The sequence below is a fragment of the Lampetra planeri genome, chromosome 3 (genome assembly GCF_965212315.1).
Source record: "Lampetra planeri chromosome 3, kcLamPlan1.2.h2, whole genome shotgun sequence".
In the NCBI taxonomy this organism is placed as follows: domain Eukaryota; kingdom Metazoa; phylum Chordata; class Hyperoartia; order Petromyzontiformes; family Petromyzontidae; genus Lampetra; species Lampetra planeri.
The window spans coordinates 13,924,128-13,939,737 of NC_136109.1; the positions used below are offsets into that span (position 1 = coordinate 13,924,128).

At 45.7% G+C, this 15,610-nt stretch overlaps 1 protein-coding gene across 4 annotated transcripts in view; it reads right to left on the bottom strand.

Moving 5' to 3' along the window:
• Positions 1-12,427, bottom strand: part of LOC144738358 (ceramide transfer protein-like) — a 97,791-nt gene extending 85,364 nt beyond the window's left edge. For all 4 annotated transcript variants that reach the window (XM_078621413.1, XM_078621420.1, XM_078621409.1 and 1 more), the window contains exon 1: positions 11,547-12,427. In XM_078621413.1, coding sequence (XP_078477539.1) covers positions 11,547-11,834 — 288 coding nt within the window. In that variant the 5' untranslated portion in view covers positions 11,835-12,427. The remainder of the gene's footprint in view (positions 1-11,546) is intronic.
• Between the last annotated feature and the right edge of the window lie 3,183 nt (positions 12,428-15,610).

Below are 15,610 nucleotides of genomic sequence, written 5' to 3' on the forward strand. Positions count from 1 at the left end.
GGAAGACTTAAATGTTTAGGTTCAGCTGGTTCAGCTGGATTGCCTGGTGCCAATACTGCCCTGTGCTGACCAAGTATAAAGCACTGAATGACGAACAACCTTTCAAATAATTGTTTTTTGGAAAATCATGCTTAACAAAGCAAGTTGTAGAACATTTGGAGACTGCAGCAAAGTTATATTAAAAATGACACGAGATTGAACTTTACCTTGAGACTCATTCCGCAATGAAATGCTGCGTTTTGAAATGGGTAAGGAATGTCATAACGTCAGTGGCACATGAGAGGGTGACTCATCTATAAGTAGATTGCATTATTCCCAGCAACAATCATTTGTACAAATATATAGCAGTCATATAGTTTATTATGTACATCAGCAGCAATAAACAAAGGGGAAAACAGTGACGATGACGAAAAAGTCTATAAGGTACCTACAGCAGAATTATTTTAGGCGATCATTTTAGTGATAACCCAGATCATTCTGGCATTGCTATAAAAGCTAGAGTTGCAAAACATGGAATACTGGTATACCACACGATACATTGCAGCATGCTATCTTAGATAAAACAAGAGCGAGCACGTTGTAGGCCTTGTGGTTATTGTGTTCGCTCAAGAAATAAAAACCTATTTTCTTCCCAGTTGTACGAAGCTCACTCAAGTCAAGGCACGTTCCCGACAAGCATTACCACACACTCATTTAAAAAAAAGTAATCAGACAACACTGTACATCTTCCCGTAAAAAAAGATTGTCTTACACAAAACACAGGCCGCAAAAACCTTCTGGGAGTGCGTCATCTCAGTGGTATTGTTTCAAGATGAGCAAACTCTGGACCGGTTTCATTAGTCAGGCTTTCTTGAATCAATGCTGGTGAACTGCTGATCCTACAGGCAAGGAACTTATCTTGAAAACATGAGGTCCGAGGTCGACCCAAAGTAATATAATGGATTACTCAAAGTAAATTTATATACCGTATTAGCATTAGTGCAGAATATCCTGTTTGAGAGAGATATGTTTGTATGTCACTTTAAATGTGTGACGGCGTTTCGTGAATAATATTCAACAAGCATAAGTATAGCTATTTAAATTTCGATGTTAAGCTTTCGTGACTGCAGGGATTCATATTATTGGTTCTTTTGGTAAAGTCACGTAGAAGCGAAATAATAAAACAATTGAAATAAAACAATACAATTCTCACGTTTCGATTGCAACCCAAGCAATCATCATCAGGTGTGAACACAACTTTTTTCAAAATTTCTTGCTGTGGATTTCACACCTGATGATGATTGCTTGTGTTGCAATCGAAACGTCGTGAGAATTTGTTTCATTTTTATTATTTTATTATTTCCCTTCTACGTGACTTTACCGAAAGAACCAAGAATATAGATATTTACTCGGTGCCCATTGGTGACCCCCTGGTTGACCCAGGACCGATTGTAATATTTCACCGTAGAGTGGAAAATATTTACAACATACAATGTTGCATGCTTGTACCTTTTGACATTTTTACACCCATTTGTTACCATGAAACCCTGTGCCTGAATGTAGTCCTCGTTTAAAGACAACCTCTCAATCCATTCCTCATGTGTATACCATGATATTGCAATCTCCCCTTTGCCAATAATTCATCATTCACGTGAGCATACATTTTACAAGGATATTGTGTACGAGTGTATTGCATATTATGGTAAATATTGTAATGTTTACAGGGTTATGTACAGCAGAAAGTCCCGTTTTACAATAATAATTTACACATCAGCCCGATACAGTATTGTTGAGATCTATGCCATGTGTGAACACCTCTGATTAGCATGGTTGGCTATGTACGGTGCGAAACAAGTTCATCATCCGTAAATACAAGAAGTTCCGGCAGGATACCGGGTGGCACAGGGTTCAAAGCATTGAGCTGGCACCCTTGAGATGCCGTGTTCAACTCTAGGAAGCTGTTCAAGAATTTTCCAGATTCACCAGAGTAACGGGAGTTGATTTTCTCAGCCCGGTCACTAATTAATTTACAACAATCAGATTACATATGAATATTCATATTATTTTAATACATTTCAACTCTGACAAGTGAAATATAATATATTGGGTTGAATGCCGCAGGACAAACACATCATCTCTTCAGCATGATGTGTGATAGTAAGCCACCTAAGTAGATAGGTAAAAACAATCCCTGTAAGTGGGACTTCGAAGTAGTTCCATCACGTCTGCTTCTGCAGGCCAATCACTCAATACAGGGTGTGTACTGCTCTGAAAAATAATTGATACTTCGATTCGTGACATGACACTGATAACAGCACCAAAATAAATTCAGTAGTGTAACTACAAATAATAAAACCCTGTATGGACAATGACTACTTGAATACACGTGACATGCACATACGCAATCCCTTACACAGTACAATGAACACTAACATTGTGATGATGAATCATACAATCTTGCCACACTGCCGCCCACAAGGCCTAAATTAAAGCTTCAGAATAAAAAAAATTGCACACACTGCAGGAAAGTACATTTCAAGGTTGCAGTAGTTACCACCATCACCGTGATTCACATTAAGCAGCAAGTCTACTCTTAAAGCTTGTACTTTCTTTAAGTCAAAGATTTCCCACAAAACCAGTAGACTCCGTGGTGCCTACACACGCCTGCAGGTTCATCAAATTTACAGTGCGCGTCAGCGCTTGCCACACAGATGTGCCGCTCTGCATTATGAATGCGTTTTCCCTCTTTGGTGAAACATTTCTGCCGCCACTTGATACGTCCACTGACATGTTGACAATGTGGGGCCACCCCGCCGCCCACCACAGACCGTCTCGGTGGCCAGTATATCACGTGATAAATGGTGCCGCCCTCGTGAAGACACCAGCCTCAAATATCACCATGGAATTTCGTGACTCAGCAGCACAATGCAGACCACAAAGGCGATGGATGGATTTGGTGGCACCAGCGGATGACTCACCCGTGTTGCTGCTTGCCCCTGGACAACAATCGAGCAACAAGCCCCATGCATAGCGACCAGTTGCACTATTTGTCACACATTTTCTTTGGCCTATAAAAGTGCAAGCATTTTGTTTCATTACTTTAAATGTGATGTTTTATAGCGGATAATATACAGCTGAAAACGGGAGATTACGATGCAATACATTGACTTTATTTGGTGCAATGTCTTTTCATTGTTCTGAACAATGAATCAGGTAACCGATGCGTCAGTGTAATTAATAATCCACATTTGTAATCCTATTCGCATGGTCAAGGGGATTCCTCGCTTATTGAAAGATAAGAATAAGTCTGGTATACATAAGAGGTGTAATTGATCATCATAAATCTTGATTTAAAGCTTTAGTGACTGCAGGACTTTTTATCTCCATACAAAAGGGGATCGTAGAGTCTTTCCGATTTCCACGAACCCTCCTCCCAAAGACTTATAGACTTGGCTGAAATAAAATAAAAACCTTTTAATCAACTGCTGTAGAATAACTTGCAGTTACAATAGGTTGCAGGTTACTTAGCAGAGTGCACTTTGCACACACCCTACACTTGAAACAATCCTGCACTTTCATACAAGAGCAGGTTGCATTGGATGCTCGAATTTCATTTTCAGGACATGGCTCTTTCTTGCGGCCTCTCTCCCCAGTGAAATGCACAGGACGGAGCAAGTCGGCATGCACTAATTGCAACCAAAGACGTTGCCTCATCATTGTAATTGTGCAGTGCGACCTAGAGATGTCACAACCCAAGTAACACACATCCCTTGGGTGCAGTTTAAGACGATCTAAGGGCAACTCTTTATTATTCATTAATTTTCCTACCGGTGACACCAACCCCAACTTCAATGGCAAAAAGATGCGTTTTACAGCACAAAAGCATGATACAGGGCTCATTTTAAACAATTGTTCATGAAAATAGTGTGTAATATCAGGTTCATGACCCATGGACATTTATTTATACGATTGCTTAAGTGCATTGATAAGTAAATGTGTTCAACCCTACTATGAATTCAGAAAATGGTTCCATGAACATGATGTTCTTATGCACATTACATACATTTATAAATCAAACATGAAAGAGGGGAATTATGGGTAGAGGGCCGGGTAAGTCAAGTGGCAGGGGCAGGAACTCAGTGCACGTTTTAAAAAGCCTACCATGCACATGTTCTGTGAGCCTGTGGGAGGAATATGCTAAATGTAAAGAGAATGGCCTCCTGTGGACGGGGGCATTGATGTCGCAAATCAAAGATGAGGGTACTTATAAACTGTTTAGAGAAAGAGTAAAAATGCTTAAAAGATTATAAAACATGCAGATGTAAAAATGGTCCCAAATGCATTACAAAAGAACATGTATGCTGGATTTGCCATGGTTTATTTTTCATAGTTGTCTTAATGTTATCAAGTAAAAGCTCATTGCAACAATGTGCCCTGATTTGAGTTTATGGAATCACCTTTTCACCAATATATGTAGAAGGTCAAAATCAAAAGCAAATTAGCCCACGATCTCACCAATTACCAGAAACAGCCAAATTACGATCTACATCTAATTACCCTGCAACACCGAGATCAACAGAAGCATTTTATAGTAAAAGTTTACATAGAAAAAAAAACACCTTATAGATGTAATTTTGTTTTAAAATCCTAATTGTCTTTTTTCTTAAAAGTGAAAGTGCCATACAGGAGAACTCAATTCTCGGCGGGAGCTGTAGGGTTCGCACAATCTCTTATCCACTATCACACGTGCTTTTTCCCCACGGATAAATGGAGTATATTCACAGACAACCCGATGATAATAGGATCTGCAATATCGTTTCCCTACAATACTGTAGGGAGAGGACGTATCCTGTTTTGTATTTTTTAGCAAAGCATTCTGTAGAATCAAATAAATTTGAATTAAGAGTAATGATGGTGGCATCGTGATGCTGAAGATGACAATGTTTGTGGCCTATCTTATATACAGCGACCTTTGGATTACTCGCGAGTCACATCATAATCGGAAGTTTGTGGTTTATATATGTCTGTCTCACTATGGGAACCTCATTTGCCAGTAAAAATATGATAATTGTTTTTTTACCCTTCTATCTGGCAACAAAACTGACACCTTTTTACAAGGAGTCATGTTTGCATAGACCGCAATACCTGCAGTCATAATACAAACAAAAGAACATAACTCTGATAATGTATGCACTGTCCTTGAAGTTGATTGGTCCACACCCGAGACAGCTTTCCTTAGAGCCTAGTCTCACATGGGTTGGACCAGATGACGCCAAAAGGCGCCTTTGGCCTCATCTGGTCCAACCCATGTGAGACTAAGCTCTAAGGAAAGCTGTCTCGGGTGTGGACCAATCAACTTCAAGGACAGTGCACATTATCAGAGTTATGTTCTTTTGTTTGTATTATGACTGCAGGTATTGCGGTCTATGCAAACATGACTCCTTGTAAAAAGGTGTCAGTTTTGTTGCCAGATAGAAGGGTAAAAAACCAATTATCATATGTCTGTCTCGTTTTACAATGTTTTACACCGTTAACGATGCTTCTGGAAGAAATGACAAACCCTCCACTAAAAACCCATGCAATATCCAAATGTTTTAGTATTGCACAGTTTATGGGTAAAGAGATAACGTTTAACATTTCATTGATTCCTGAGGAGACAATCTCAAGACACAAAGTCTATGTAATGGGTACCAATAGTTCAAGTGACTTTTTTTTTATCAGGTGTGTACCGATACGTGACCAGTATGTGGTTAAGAGTGTGACCGACACTAACAGCAGATTGGTGACACTTACCAACTTGCACTTGCTCGTCATTGATTGAATACATTTAGAATGATTAACAATAACAGTAGTATCGCCAGTATTGCACTGGCCTACCAGCCTTCATTTTATTTAAATATATACTGTCATTTCAATAAAAAGGCGCATTTAAAATACTTGGCAAGGGCATACCAATGCGCAGTCTGAGGTTAGCCTGAAGAAATTATTTTAAATATAATACGGATTTGTGCGTGTCTGACGATTACATTAAAACTATATATCCACACACACACTTATCTACGCCTGCAGCCACTGTTCACCTATGCCATGACTTTATTTAGAAAGTACCCTTGAAATCCATTACGGGGCCCATTCTGGCAATACCATAGCAAGCTTACACTTGCGACAGCACAAATCTCTCCCAAACACAGAATGTGAACAAACCTTCAGCAAAACTTCACCAAAAACGTTCACCAAGGACAAGCCACACCTTTACTTCAGGAGAATACTGCTTGGGGATGCGATCTCAATTTCTTTAAACGTTTTCTTAAGAGTACACAGAGTGAGCACGTGGCAAGGAAATACACGAACGTTGCAAAGAATAGGCCTGAAATATGCTTGTTTACCTTTTCCAAAAAGGTACCTTTGCCTGCCCAATTCAACTACAACTGTAACAAGCGCTCTGCTATATTTACCTACATCTGCCCAACCTTTCAACTGTATCTGTACCTGCCTACTGATGACTCATCGACCAACCTTCGATTATCACGGTTGATTACCTACGTTGTGAAAGAAGTCCAACATACATATAACTACCTACCATTTCCTTACCAATGTCTCACCTTGCTATACATAGGCCATGGTCCCAAACCTCAGAACATAGCAGCACACTGTTGCTACAGCACACGCAGTAGCAGTCGTACATGTACAATCGTCAATTTCTTAATCATCAGCAATTCCATCTATCCAGTCCTGATCATAATCACAACCATAGTGATGCCAATGCCTTGTCTACGGTCATCGACCGCTATGAATCCACTCCACCATGTATCTTGATTTCAATCGCTCCATCTCGGTTGACCCTTCATGTGCATTCCCTTTCAAATGCTGATCCACTGCCAGCATTGTCCGACCATTACCGGCGAGCCTTGATACAGAGATGGGTTCAGTGGCGGCGCGTGGTTGCCCGTCTCAAGCGATGCATAAGCAGGGCCACTAAACGATAATTGGAGTGTGAAGGCAGCGTGTGATAATGATCCAGTGCTGGAGACTCAGCATGTAATGATACATTCTCCCCCCCCCTCCACACCTGCCCCCACCCTTCCCACATCACCCCTCCCCCCTGAGAATTGATGACTTTGGGTGCAATTTAATTTAAGAATAGTAAATGTCTAATTTTTACCACCTCGTTTGCATTGTTTCTCGTGTTTTTCTCATTTGAACAGTTTTTTCTACTTCTCTAGCCTAAAGATATAGCATTATATTGTTCTCACATAATTTTCATAAACGTCAGTAACCGTTTGTTAAATTCACGTAATAATCAGTTTCCATCATTGAATCATTGCTCAATGTCGACTGAACACCCACCACACGAGTTCTCCCAGGAATTCTGCGTGGATTGAATGTGCCTGTGATGGAGCATGTACTGATGAGCGTCAGCGAAGCGGTTAGCGCGCTACGCTACAAACCTGGTGACCGAGATTCAATTCCTTCTAACAGCCAACACCAGTGACGTTGATCTGAACGGGTCCTGGGCCTCCTCTAGGTAGACTCGGCCTCAAATGAGTACCAGGTGCGGTGTGTTAACATCGCCACGAGGGAGACAAAGGCGGCCGGGCATGGTGCTGACCACCCACCCCCTCGTGTGCCGTGCCGGCCTTTATAGGTGCTCGCTAACAGCACTTGCCCTAAACATCTGTTAAGGCTATATTCATCTTTTTTTTGCTACTTTCATCGCAGTTCACTCGATCGGTTAATCCTGGAAAGCACTCGGTGTGCTCTGTTGCCTGATGAAACTGGATGCATGTGCCACCACTGGATGATATAACAATAAAAACACACCTCATCGACGTGCATACAAGTCTCTATCATGAAATGTCTCCTCGGTGCCGTGAGAGAGGGCAGTTACGAACACCTCGCTCACAAGTGCAGGAGGAGCATGAATCAATACATCGGTTCATCTTTGTTCGATCACCACCACGACCCATGGGGCAGATGGCCCGTAGACGTCCACCACTGCATTTATTTCCACTTTCCTCTGTCTTGTGGCAATATGCTCAAGCAGTGCCACATCTTTCTGGCACCAATCTCTGATGTCGTCAAGCCATTATCTGGAAGGTCTTCCCTCTCTTTCCGGTTCCTTCCATGTTGCCGAGCACACTTTTGTCCGAAACCATGATACTTTCAGCATTTATGCCCTATCGAGGTGGACAAATCATGTTTCAATGAATTAGTCATAAATGGTTGATATAGTAATCCCAAAACAAAAACACTTCATCATTATTCTGACTACCCCATCATTTAAATTGTCTGAAATGTACGTCCCAAATCGTGGAAACAACCACACTCCGTTCTCTGCCTTGTATTCGGGCTCTGCCGCGTGGTGTTCCGGCCTTATGTCCGACGTTTCGCCGCATTCGCTAGGAGCCTGAAGACGACTTCCCAGGACGCAGAAGTATAAAAACTCAACGCTTCACTCATCAATGTGGCACCCAGAGAAAAGTGCCCAATGAGCACGCAGCACGGAGGGACAAACGTGAGGGAGGGGGTGGGGACCGCCAGAGGCTGCCGGGCTGGATGTTGAAATGAGGAAACACGTCGCCGACTTTACAAAGTCACACAGAGAGGAGGCGGTTAAAGATTTGGTTACGTCTGCCACACCTCCAGGGCCCAGTTTGCTCGTGAGAAAAAAAAACACAGGCCACCTCCGATTCACACGGTTGGCTAGGTATGCTGCAAAGAAGTACAACATATAGAACATACATACGTGGTAAAACAGTGACTAAGTACCGCAAATTAATTTAACCTTCACATTCATTTCAAACTCCCCCCCCCCCGCTCAGCAGGTACAACGTGAAAACAATCACCAGTCTGTCTCGGTTAGCGCCTGTACACTGGCACAAACGCTGCGACCACCCATTCAACATGCAGTATTATTGCACGGCAATTATGAAATTAATCCGGTGGTGGGAATCGAACCCGGGGTTCCTTTCTGGAGTGTGCTCAACCCTCGGCTACACTGTCACACAGGAGAGAGAGACCTGTGGGCCACATTACACTCACCCTGGCTGTCTCCGTGCCAAATACCCCGTAAGCATGGGCCAACGTTGGGCCATGTTTACTGGGTGCTAATCGCAACCTCCTAACACGTGCACTTAAAGGCGAACGCATCACACAAAACCCCGATATAACATCGCATTTACGCACACCTATAACGCGCAGTTGTGATGCGTTTCGGGCTGTTATTGCACGCGTTTGAGCCTTCGTTGATGAGAATAAATACATTCAAGAAAAACATTAGACGTGCGTGTCATTTTAGCTCCCAGTTGTCGTTACTGCGTACATGTCCTTGGGCTCAAAGTGGCGTCACGCATGACCGTCGAATTGAAAATTATTTTTTCTCTCACTCTTAACAACAAATCTCAAAACAAATGTCCGCCCACACACCCAAAGTGACAACTCTTAAAAGAGATATTTCATTCAATGAAGCTTCGACAAACAGTAAGGGAGTGGTAGTGTAGTGGTTAGCGCGCTGCGCTATGAACCTGGCCACCCGAGTTTGATTCCTGCTCACGGTCAACACCCAGTGACGATTATCTGAACCGGTCCTGGGCCTCCCCTAGGTCGACTCAGCCTCAAATGAGTACCTGGTGCGATATGTGAACATTGCCACCAGGGATACAAAGGCGGCCGGGCGTGGTGTTGGCCACCCACCTCCCCGTGTGCCGTGCCGGCCTTAATAGGTGCTCGCTAACAGCACTTGCCCCCACAGTCTGTTGAGGCTACACGGGGGATCTTTGTGACACATTGTAAAGAAGGAGCGGTGAGTGTTGGGTTGTGTGCGTGTTGTCTATTCCTGTAACGGAGTGTTTCATGGTCGTGTGCTGTGTGTAAGAGGGAGATAAGAGAGTTGGGGGGGGTAGTTCTGATGAATTGTGAGTACGCACGTGAAAATGGGGTGGGTGATCATCATAAAAAGGGGGGCACGACGGGGGGTGTGTGGGTGAATGTTGTGCACACGTTGTACACGTTCGTTTATTGTTTTGATACTTTTTCAAAGAGAGGCTTCGGCTGGGAGGTGCAAGGCTCAGAGAGGGTAGGGGTGTTACCAGGATCTTGTCCCCATGTGGGGGTACAGGGGGTGACAATGGTCAGAGTGGGAACAGCCAGGTGTCTACTCGGCCTCAATTGAGTGGGGAGACAAAGGCGGCTGGGCGTGGTGCAGGCCACCCACCCCCCTCTCGTTAACAGCACTTGCCCCAAAAGACAATTCAGGCTATTACGGGAGCTGTGGAGGGGGGGGGGGGTCTTTGTCTTTGGTTTGTGTGGCAAAGGAGGAGGAGGGAGGGGGGCGTAAGAGACGGTGGTTGTGAAGGGGTCAAGAGTTGATATCAGCCTCTGTGGGGTTGTGGGGGAGCAATGGAAAGGGGGGCGCTGGGCAGGTAGTGAGGGTTGGGGGGGTGGGATAAACAGGGGGGCTGCGAGAAGGAACTGGGACACAACAGAGGCAGGGGGCGGGGGGGTCTGTGATTAAGTTTCACGTGTGTGTGTAACTGGGGGGGGAGGGGGGGGGCACGAGTGAAGGAAGTGAAAGGGGAAGATGAATGTCCGAGCGTGTGTACACACGTGTGTGGTGTGTTCTGCAGTACATGTGCTGGAGCACGTGGTGTGTTCTGCAGCACGTGTGTGGTTCACGTGTGGTGTGCCCTGCCGGCCTTCATAGGTGCTCGCTAACAGCCCTTGTCCCGACAGTCTGTTACAGGCTATACTGGGGTCTCTGGCTTTGTACATGCATGGCACTGAATTAACACAGGTGTAGATCAATTCATTACATAGATGTGCATGTCGGTTTAATGTGTAGGCGTATGCAAATACGGTACACGTATAAGGTAATCAGGTGGGTGTGTGTGTGCAGGTGTTCCTGCGTAGGTATATGTAAATACGGTTTGTGCATTGGGTTATGTGCTTATGCGTAGTATGTTTGCTGTAATTACGTATCATGTATGGGCGCTGTATGTATGTTGCATGTATGTTATATGTATGTTGTATGTATGTTGTATGTGGAGTGCAAGTGGAGTGGTAGTGTAGTGGAAAATGCGGTGCGCCGCGATGCTGGCGACCCGGGTTCGATTCCAGTGACGATTATCTGAACCGGTCCTGGGCCTCCCCTAGGCCGACTCAGCCTCAAATGAGTACCTGGTGCGGTGCGTAGTCTATGAATGTACTAAGTATTGATACAGTGTGTGTGCTGTATGTACTAAGTATTGATACAGTGTGTGTGCTGTATGTACGTAGTCTATGAACGCAGCAAGTCCATAATCCGAGCACGACGTGTATCGATCTCGCGTTGCCCCCCACCACCACCCCCACCACCAGCCCCCCACCACCACCCCACCACCACCAGCCCCCCACCACCCCCCCACCACCACCACCACCCCCCCACCACCACCACCACCCCCCCACCACCACCACCCCCCCACCACCACCACCACCACCCCCCCACCACCACCACCACCACCCCCCCACCACCACCCCCCCACCACCACCACCACCCCCGTGTTTTGCACTGCCAAGGCGCGTGCCTTTACCACGACGTTCGCCTTGCTCAGGCAGATGGATCCGCGGCAGCCGTAGGCCGAGTCGCTCTCGTTCTTGTAGTAGCTGAGGGTGCTGTCCCGCAGCTCCAGCCAGCGCTCCTGCCACCCGTGCAGGTAGTTGGTCCACTTGCTCAGAGAGCCCACGCGGCGCTCCACGCACGGGGGCGGAGGAGGAGAAGCCTCGGCAAAGGCAACAGACATCAGATCGTCCACGTCCTCATGGTCGTCCTCGTCGCCAACCTCGTCCGAGGAGTACTCTGGGCTCTGCTCGTCACACATGGCTCGCTAGCTCGCTTGCTCGCTCTCGTTCTGCTTCTGCTTCTTGTTGTTGTTGTCGCGCTGCTTGCGAACACGACGTGTCTCCTTGCTCGCTGTCACTCGCTTAGTATTTGCCCCCCACTCTCTCTCTCTCACAGTCTCTGCCCCCCACTCTCTCGCTGTCTCTGCCCCCCACTCTCTCTCTCTCGCTGTCTCTCTCTTAGTCTCTACCCCTCCTCGATGTCTCGCTGTCTCTGCCCCCCACTCTCTCTCGCTGTCTCTCTCTTAGTCTCTACCCCCCCTCGATGTCTCTCGCTGTCTCTGCCCCCCACTCTCTCTCTCTCGCTGTCTCTGCCCCCCTCTCTCTCGCTGTCTCTCTCTTAGTCTCTACCCCTCCTCGATGTCTCTCGCTGTCTCTGCCCCCCTCTCTCTCGCTGTCTCTCTCTTAGTCTCTACCCCTCCTCGATGTCTCTCGCTGTCTCTGCCCCCCACTCTCTCTCTCTCGCTGTCTCTGCCCCCCTCTCTCTCGCTGTCTCTCTCTTAGTCTCTACCCCTCCTCGATGTCTCTGCCCCCCTCTCGCTACTCGCGCCGCTGTTGCCGCTGCTCCGCTGACACTCTGGGAGGGAGGGGGGAGGGGGGTGGCGTTGTGTGTGCGGGCGGTGACGTCACGCGGGGAGTGGCGTCGGGTTTGAGGGTGGGGGCCGTGGGGGTGAAGGTGAGGGTGGGGGCTGTGGGGGTGAGGGGAGGGGTGAGGGTGGGGGCCGTGGGGGTGAGGGTGGGGGGAGGGGTGGGGGCTGTGGGGTGAGGGCCGTGGGGTGAGGGCCGTGGGGTGAGGGTGGGGGCCGCGGGGGTGAGGGGAGGGGTGAGGGCCGTGAGGGTGGGGGAGGGGTGAGGGTGGGGGCCGTGGAGGTGAGGGTGGGGGGAGGGGTGAAACTGAGGGTGGGGGCCGTGAGGGTGGGGGGAGGGGGTGAAGGTGGGGGACGTGGGGGTGAGGTTAGGGGTGGGGTGAAGGGATACCAATGGAGATGCGTGAAAAAGAGCTTCATAGCTAATCGGATTTCTCCAGCATGAATACCTCTTCTGATAATTGTGATGTAGGGGTATAATAGAGTGTGAGGGAGTTGGAGGTGAGACTGGGAGTGAGGGTGAGAGCTGTGCGGGTGAGAGTCGAAGCAGGAATGATTATTGAGATAGTAGAAATGCCACAATTTTATTCAGTGATATGGCGTTATCTTTTTTTCTTTCTCACACCATGGAGGCCCCTATGTATGCCTCTGAATTTTGTCTCAAGAGCAACGAGGTTTGATTTTCCTCAGATAAGAGTTTGCTTGTTGTATGTAGCGATGGTCAAATCAAGAAGATGTCACGTTCTTACCCAGTGATTCCTAACACCTACGACTCCAACACTAACCCTGCCACACTGACATTTGATTTACAAATAAAAACTGAGTTGCAAGTCATTGAGAACTGTGACCATACTTCACCACGCAGGTTTGTGTTGAATCTTTTCTCATATGCGATGTGTACCATTTTCTTCTTGGTTCTTTCGGTAAAGTCACGTAGAAGGGAAGTAATAAAATAATAAAAATAAAACATAATAAAACAATTCTCACGACGTTTCGGCCACAACGCAAGCAGCCGTCCTCAGGCGAAGAATGAGAACATTAGCTTATATATATTTTATTACTTCCCTTCTACGTGACTTTACCGAAAGAACCAAGAAGATGAATCCCTGCAGTCACGAAAGCTTTAAATCGAAATTTAACCGCCTCTACGGGGAGGGTTTCCACATAACTTTGAGATCCTTCAACAAGCTCCGGGATAAGAAGGCTCAGCTAATCGAGTCTCTCACCTTTCTGAAGAGATGCCGCGACTCTAAGGTAATACCAAACGCATTTACACTAACATCTGCTGCTGTAACTTCTTCTAATGCGAAACGAATTCTGTCTAGAACTAGCTTAGCTCTTATCTCAGAGAAAATAAAGTTTAGATGGAAGTATATTATATACTTCTTACGACGTAGAATTGTAATTTATTATTTGTTGTTAGTAACTCAGCTTATTGTAGAGTATAGTAAGTTTCAGTTTATATTTTAGTTTTTTATGTAGTTTTTACTTTGGTTTTCTACGTGGTTGTTTGGTAAATGCAGCTACATATCACTAACATTCCTTTCCTTTATTAACGCTGTTCCTTGCGCCCCCCCGTGGTGCTGTTGATCCTGCATAATGCATGGGCATAATGGGACTTTGAAACCCCTCCGCCCACCTCCTACGCATTGTCCATTGGTATGCTAAATTCCTCTTCATATGCACATTCTTTTGTTAAGGCGCTCCTCCTCGCAACACCTATATAAGCTAATGTTCTCATTCTTCGCCTGAGGACGGCTGCTTGCGTTGTGGCCGAAACGTCGTGAGAATTGTTTTATTATGTTTTATTTTTATTATTTTATTACTTCCCTTCTACGTGACTTTACCGAAAGAACCAAGAAGATGAATCCCTGCAGTCACGAAAGCTTTAAATCGAAAAATGTACCATTTTCATTCACCTCTCTTCATCCTATCCGAGGCAAGCAGAATTCATATTTTAGGAATAGGGGCCGTTTAGAGTTGATGGAAGTTCGCGCTTTACTAAAATCATATCGCATCCAAAGAAATAGGGATAGAATTGAAAATACATACGCGGAGTCGTGTCAGGTTCGTGACCTAATAAAATTTGGGTCTGGTTGCGGGTCTAATTAAAGTGGGTTATGTCCGCATTGTGGCCGGATGAAATTGGATTGGGTCAGGTAACGGGTCGGGTCTGGTTGTAATCGGGTCAGCTTGGGTTGTGGGCCTCATGAAATCAGGTCAGGTCATTGCCGGTCAGGTCAAAGGTCAAAAAAGATTATACCGGCGCAGGACTCGACATCAGATTATGCATTGGGAAGTTATTAAAGGGGACTGCATTTAACACTTGAAAATATGGTGAGAGAGCAAGAGCAGGTTGGAGTGCATCATTAGACCTCCTTTGCCAGTACCAAAATATAATAATAGGGGTTTCCCCCTTTTTTCTCGCAACAAAACTGAAACCTTTTTACAAGGATTCATGTCTGCATTAACCACAATACTTGCAGTCAAAATGCAAACAACAAACATACTATGATAATATATGCATTGTCTTTGAGCTGTACGCCTTTTGGCGTCCTCTGGTCGAGCACCAATTGGGTCGAGGCTCAAAAGAAAGCTGTCCCTTGGTGTGGACCAATCAGTTTCAAGGACAATGCATATATTATCAGTGTGTTTTTTTTGCGTTTTGACTGCAAGTATTGTGGTTAATGCAGACATGAATCCTTGTAAAAAGGTTTCAGTTTTGTTGCCAGAAAAAAGGGGAAAAAACATATTATTACAGGTTGGAGTGCTTTTATATTAAATTAGAATTGATAATGAAAAAAACACATTCCAATGAGCCTTGAGGAGAACGTTTTTAATCAACGTATATATGATTTGTCATGAAATATGATTCAGACACATGGACATTAACAAATTAAATGAAACAAAAGCGGAAATGTGTGCCAATAAGCATGGAGTGGGTGCATGCTTGTCATTACACCAAGAAACAGGAAGAGTAACACATGGAATTGACAAAACAATGCAAGTGTGATGCCGCCGCCACGAAGCCGTTCGGCAGGCGCCCCATCCCCGACCTCGCCACCACCAAGCGACGGAGCCAACCCCTCGTCCCCCTCACCTCACCTCACATGAACACACCCGCACGATCCCCCCCCCCCCCCCATAGAGCTGGAAGGGAAGGTCACCTG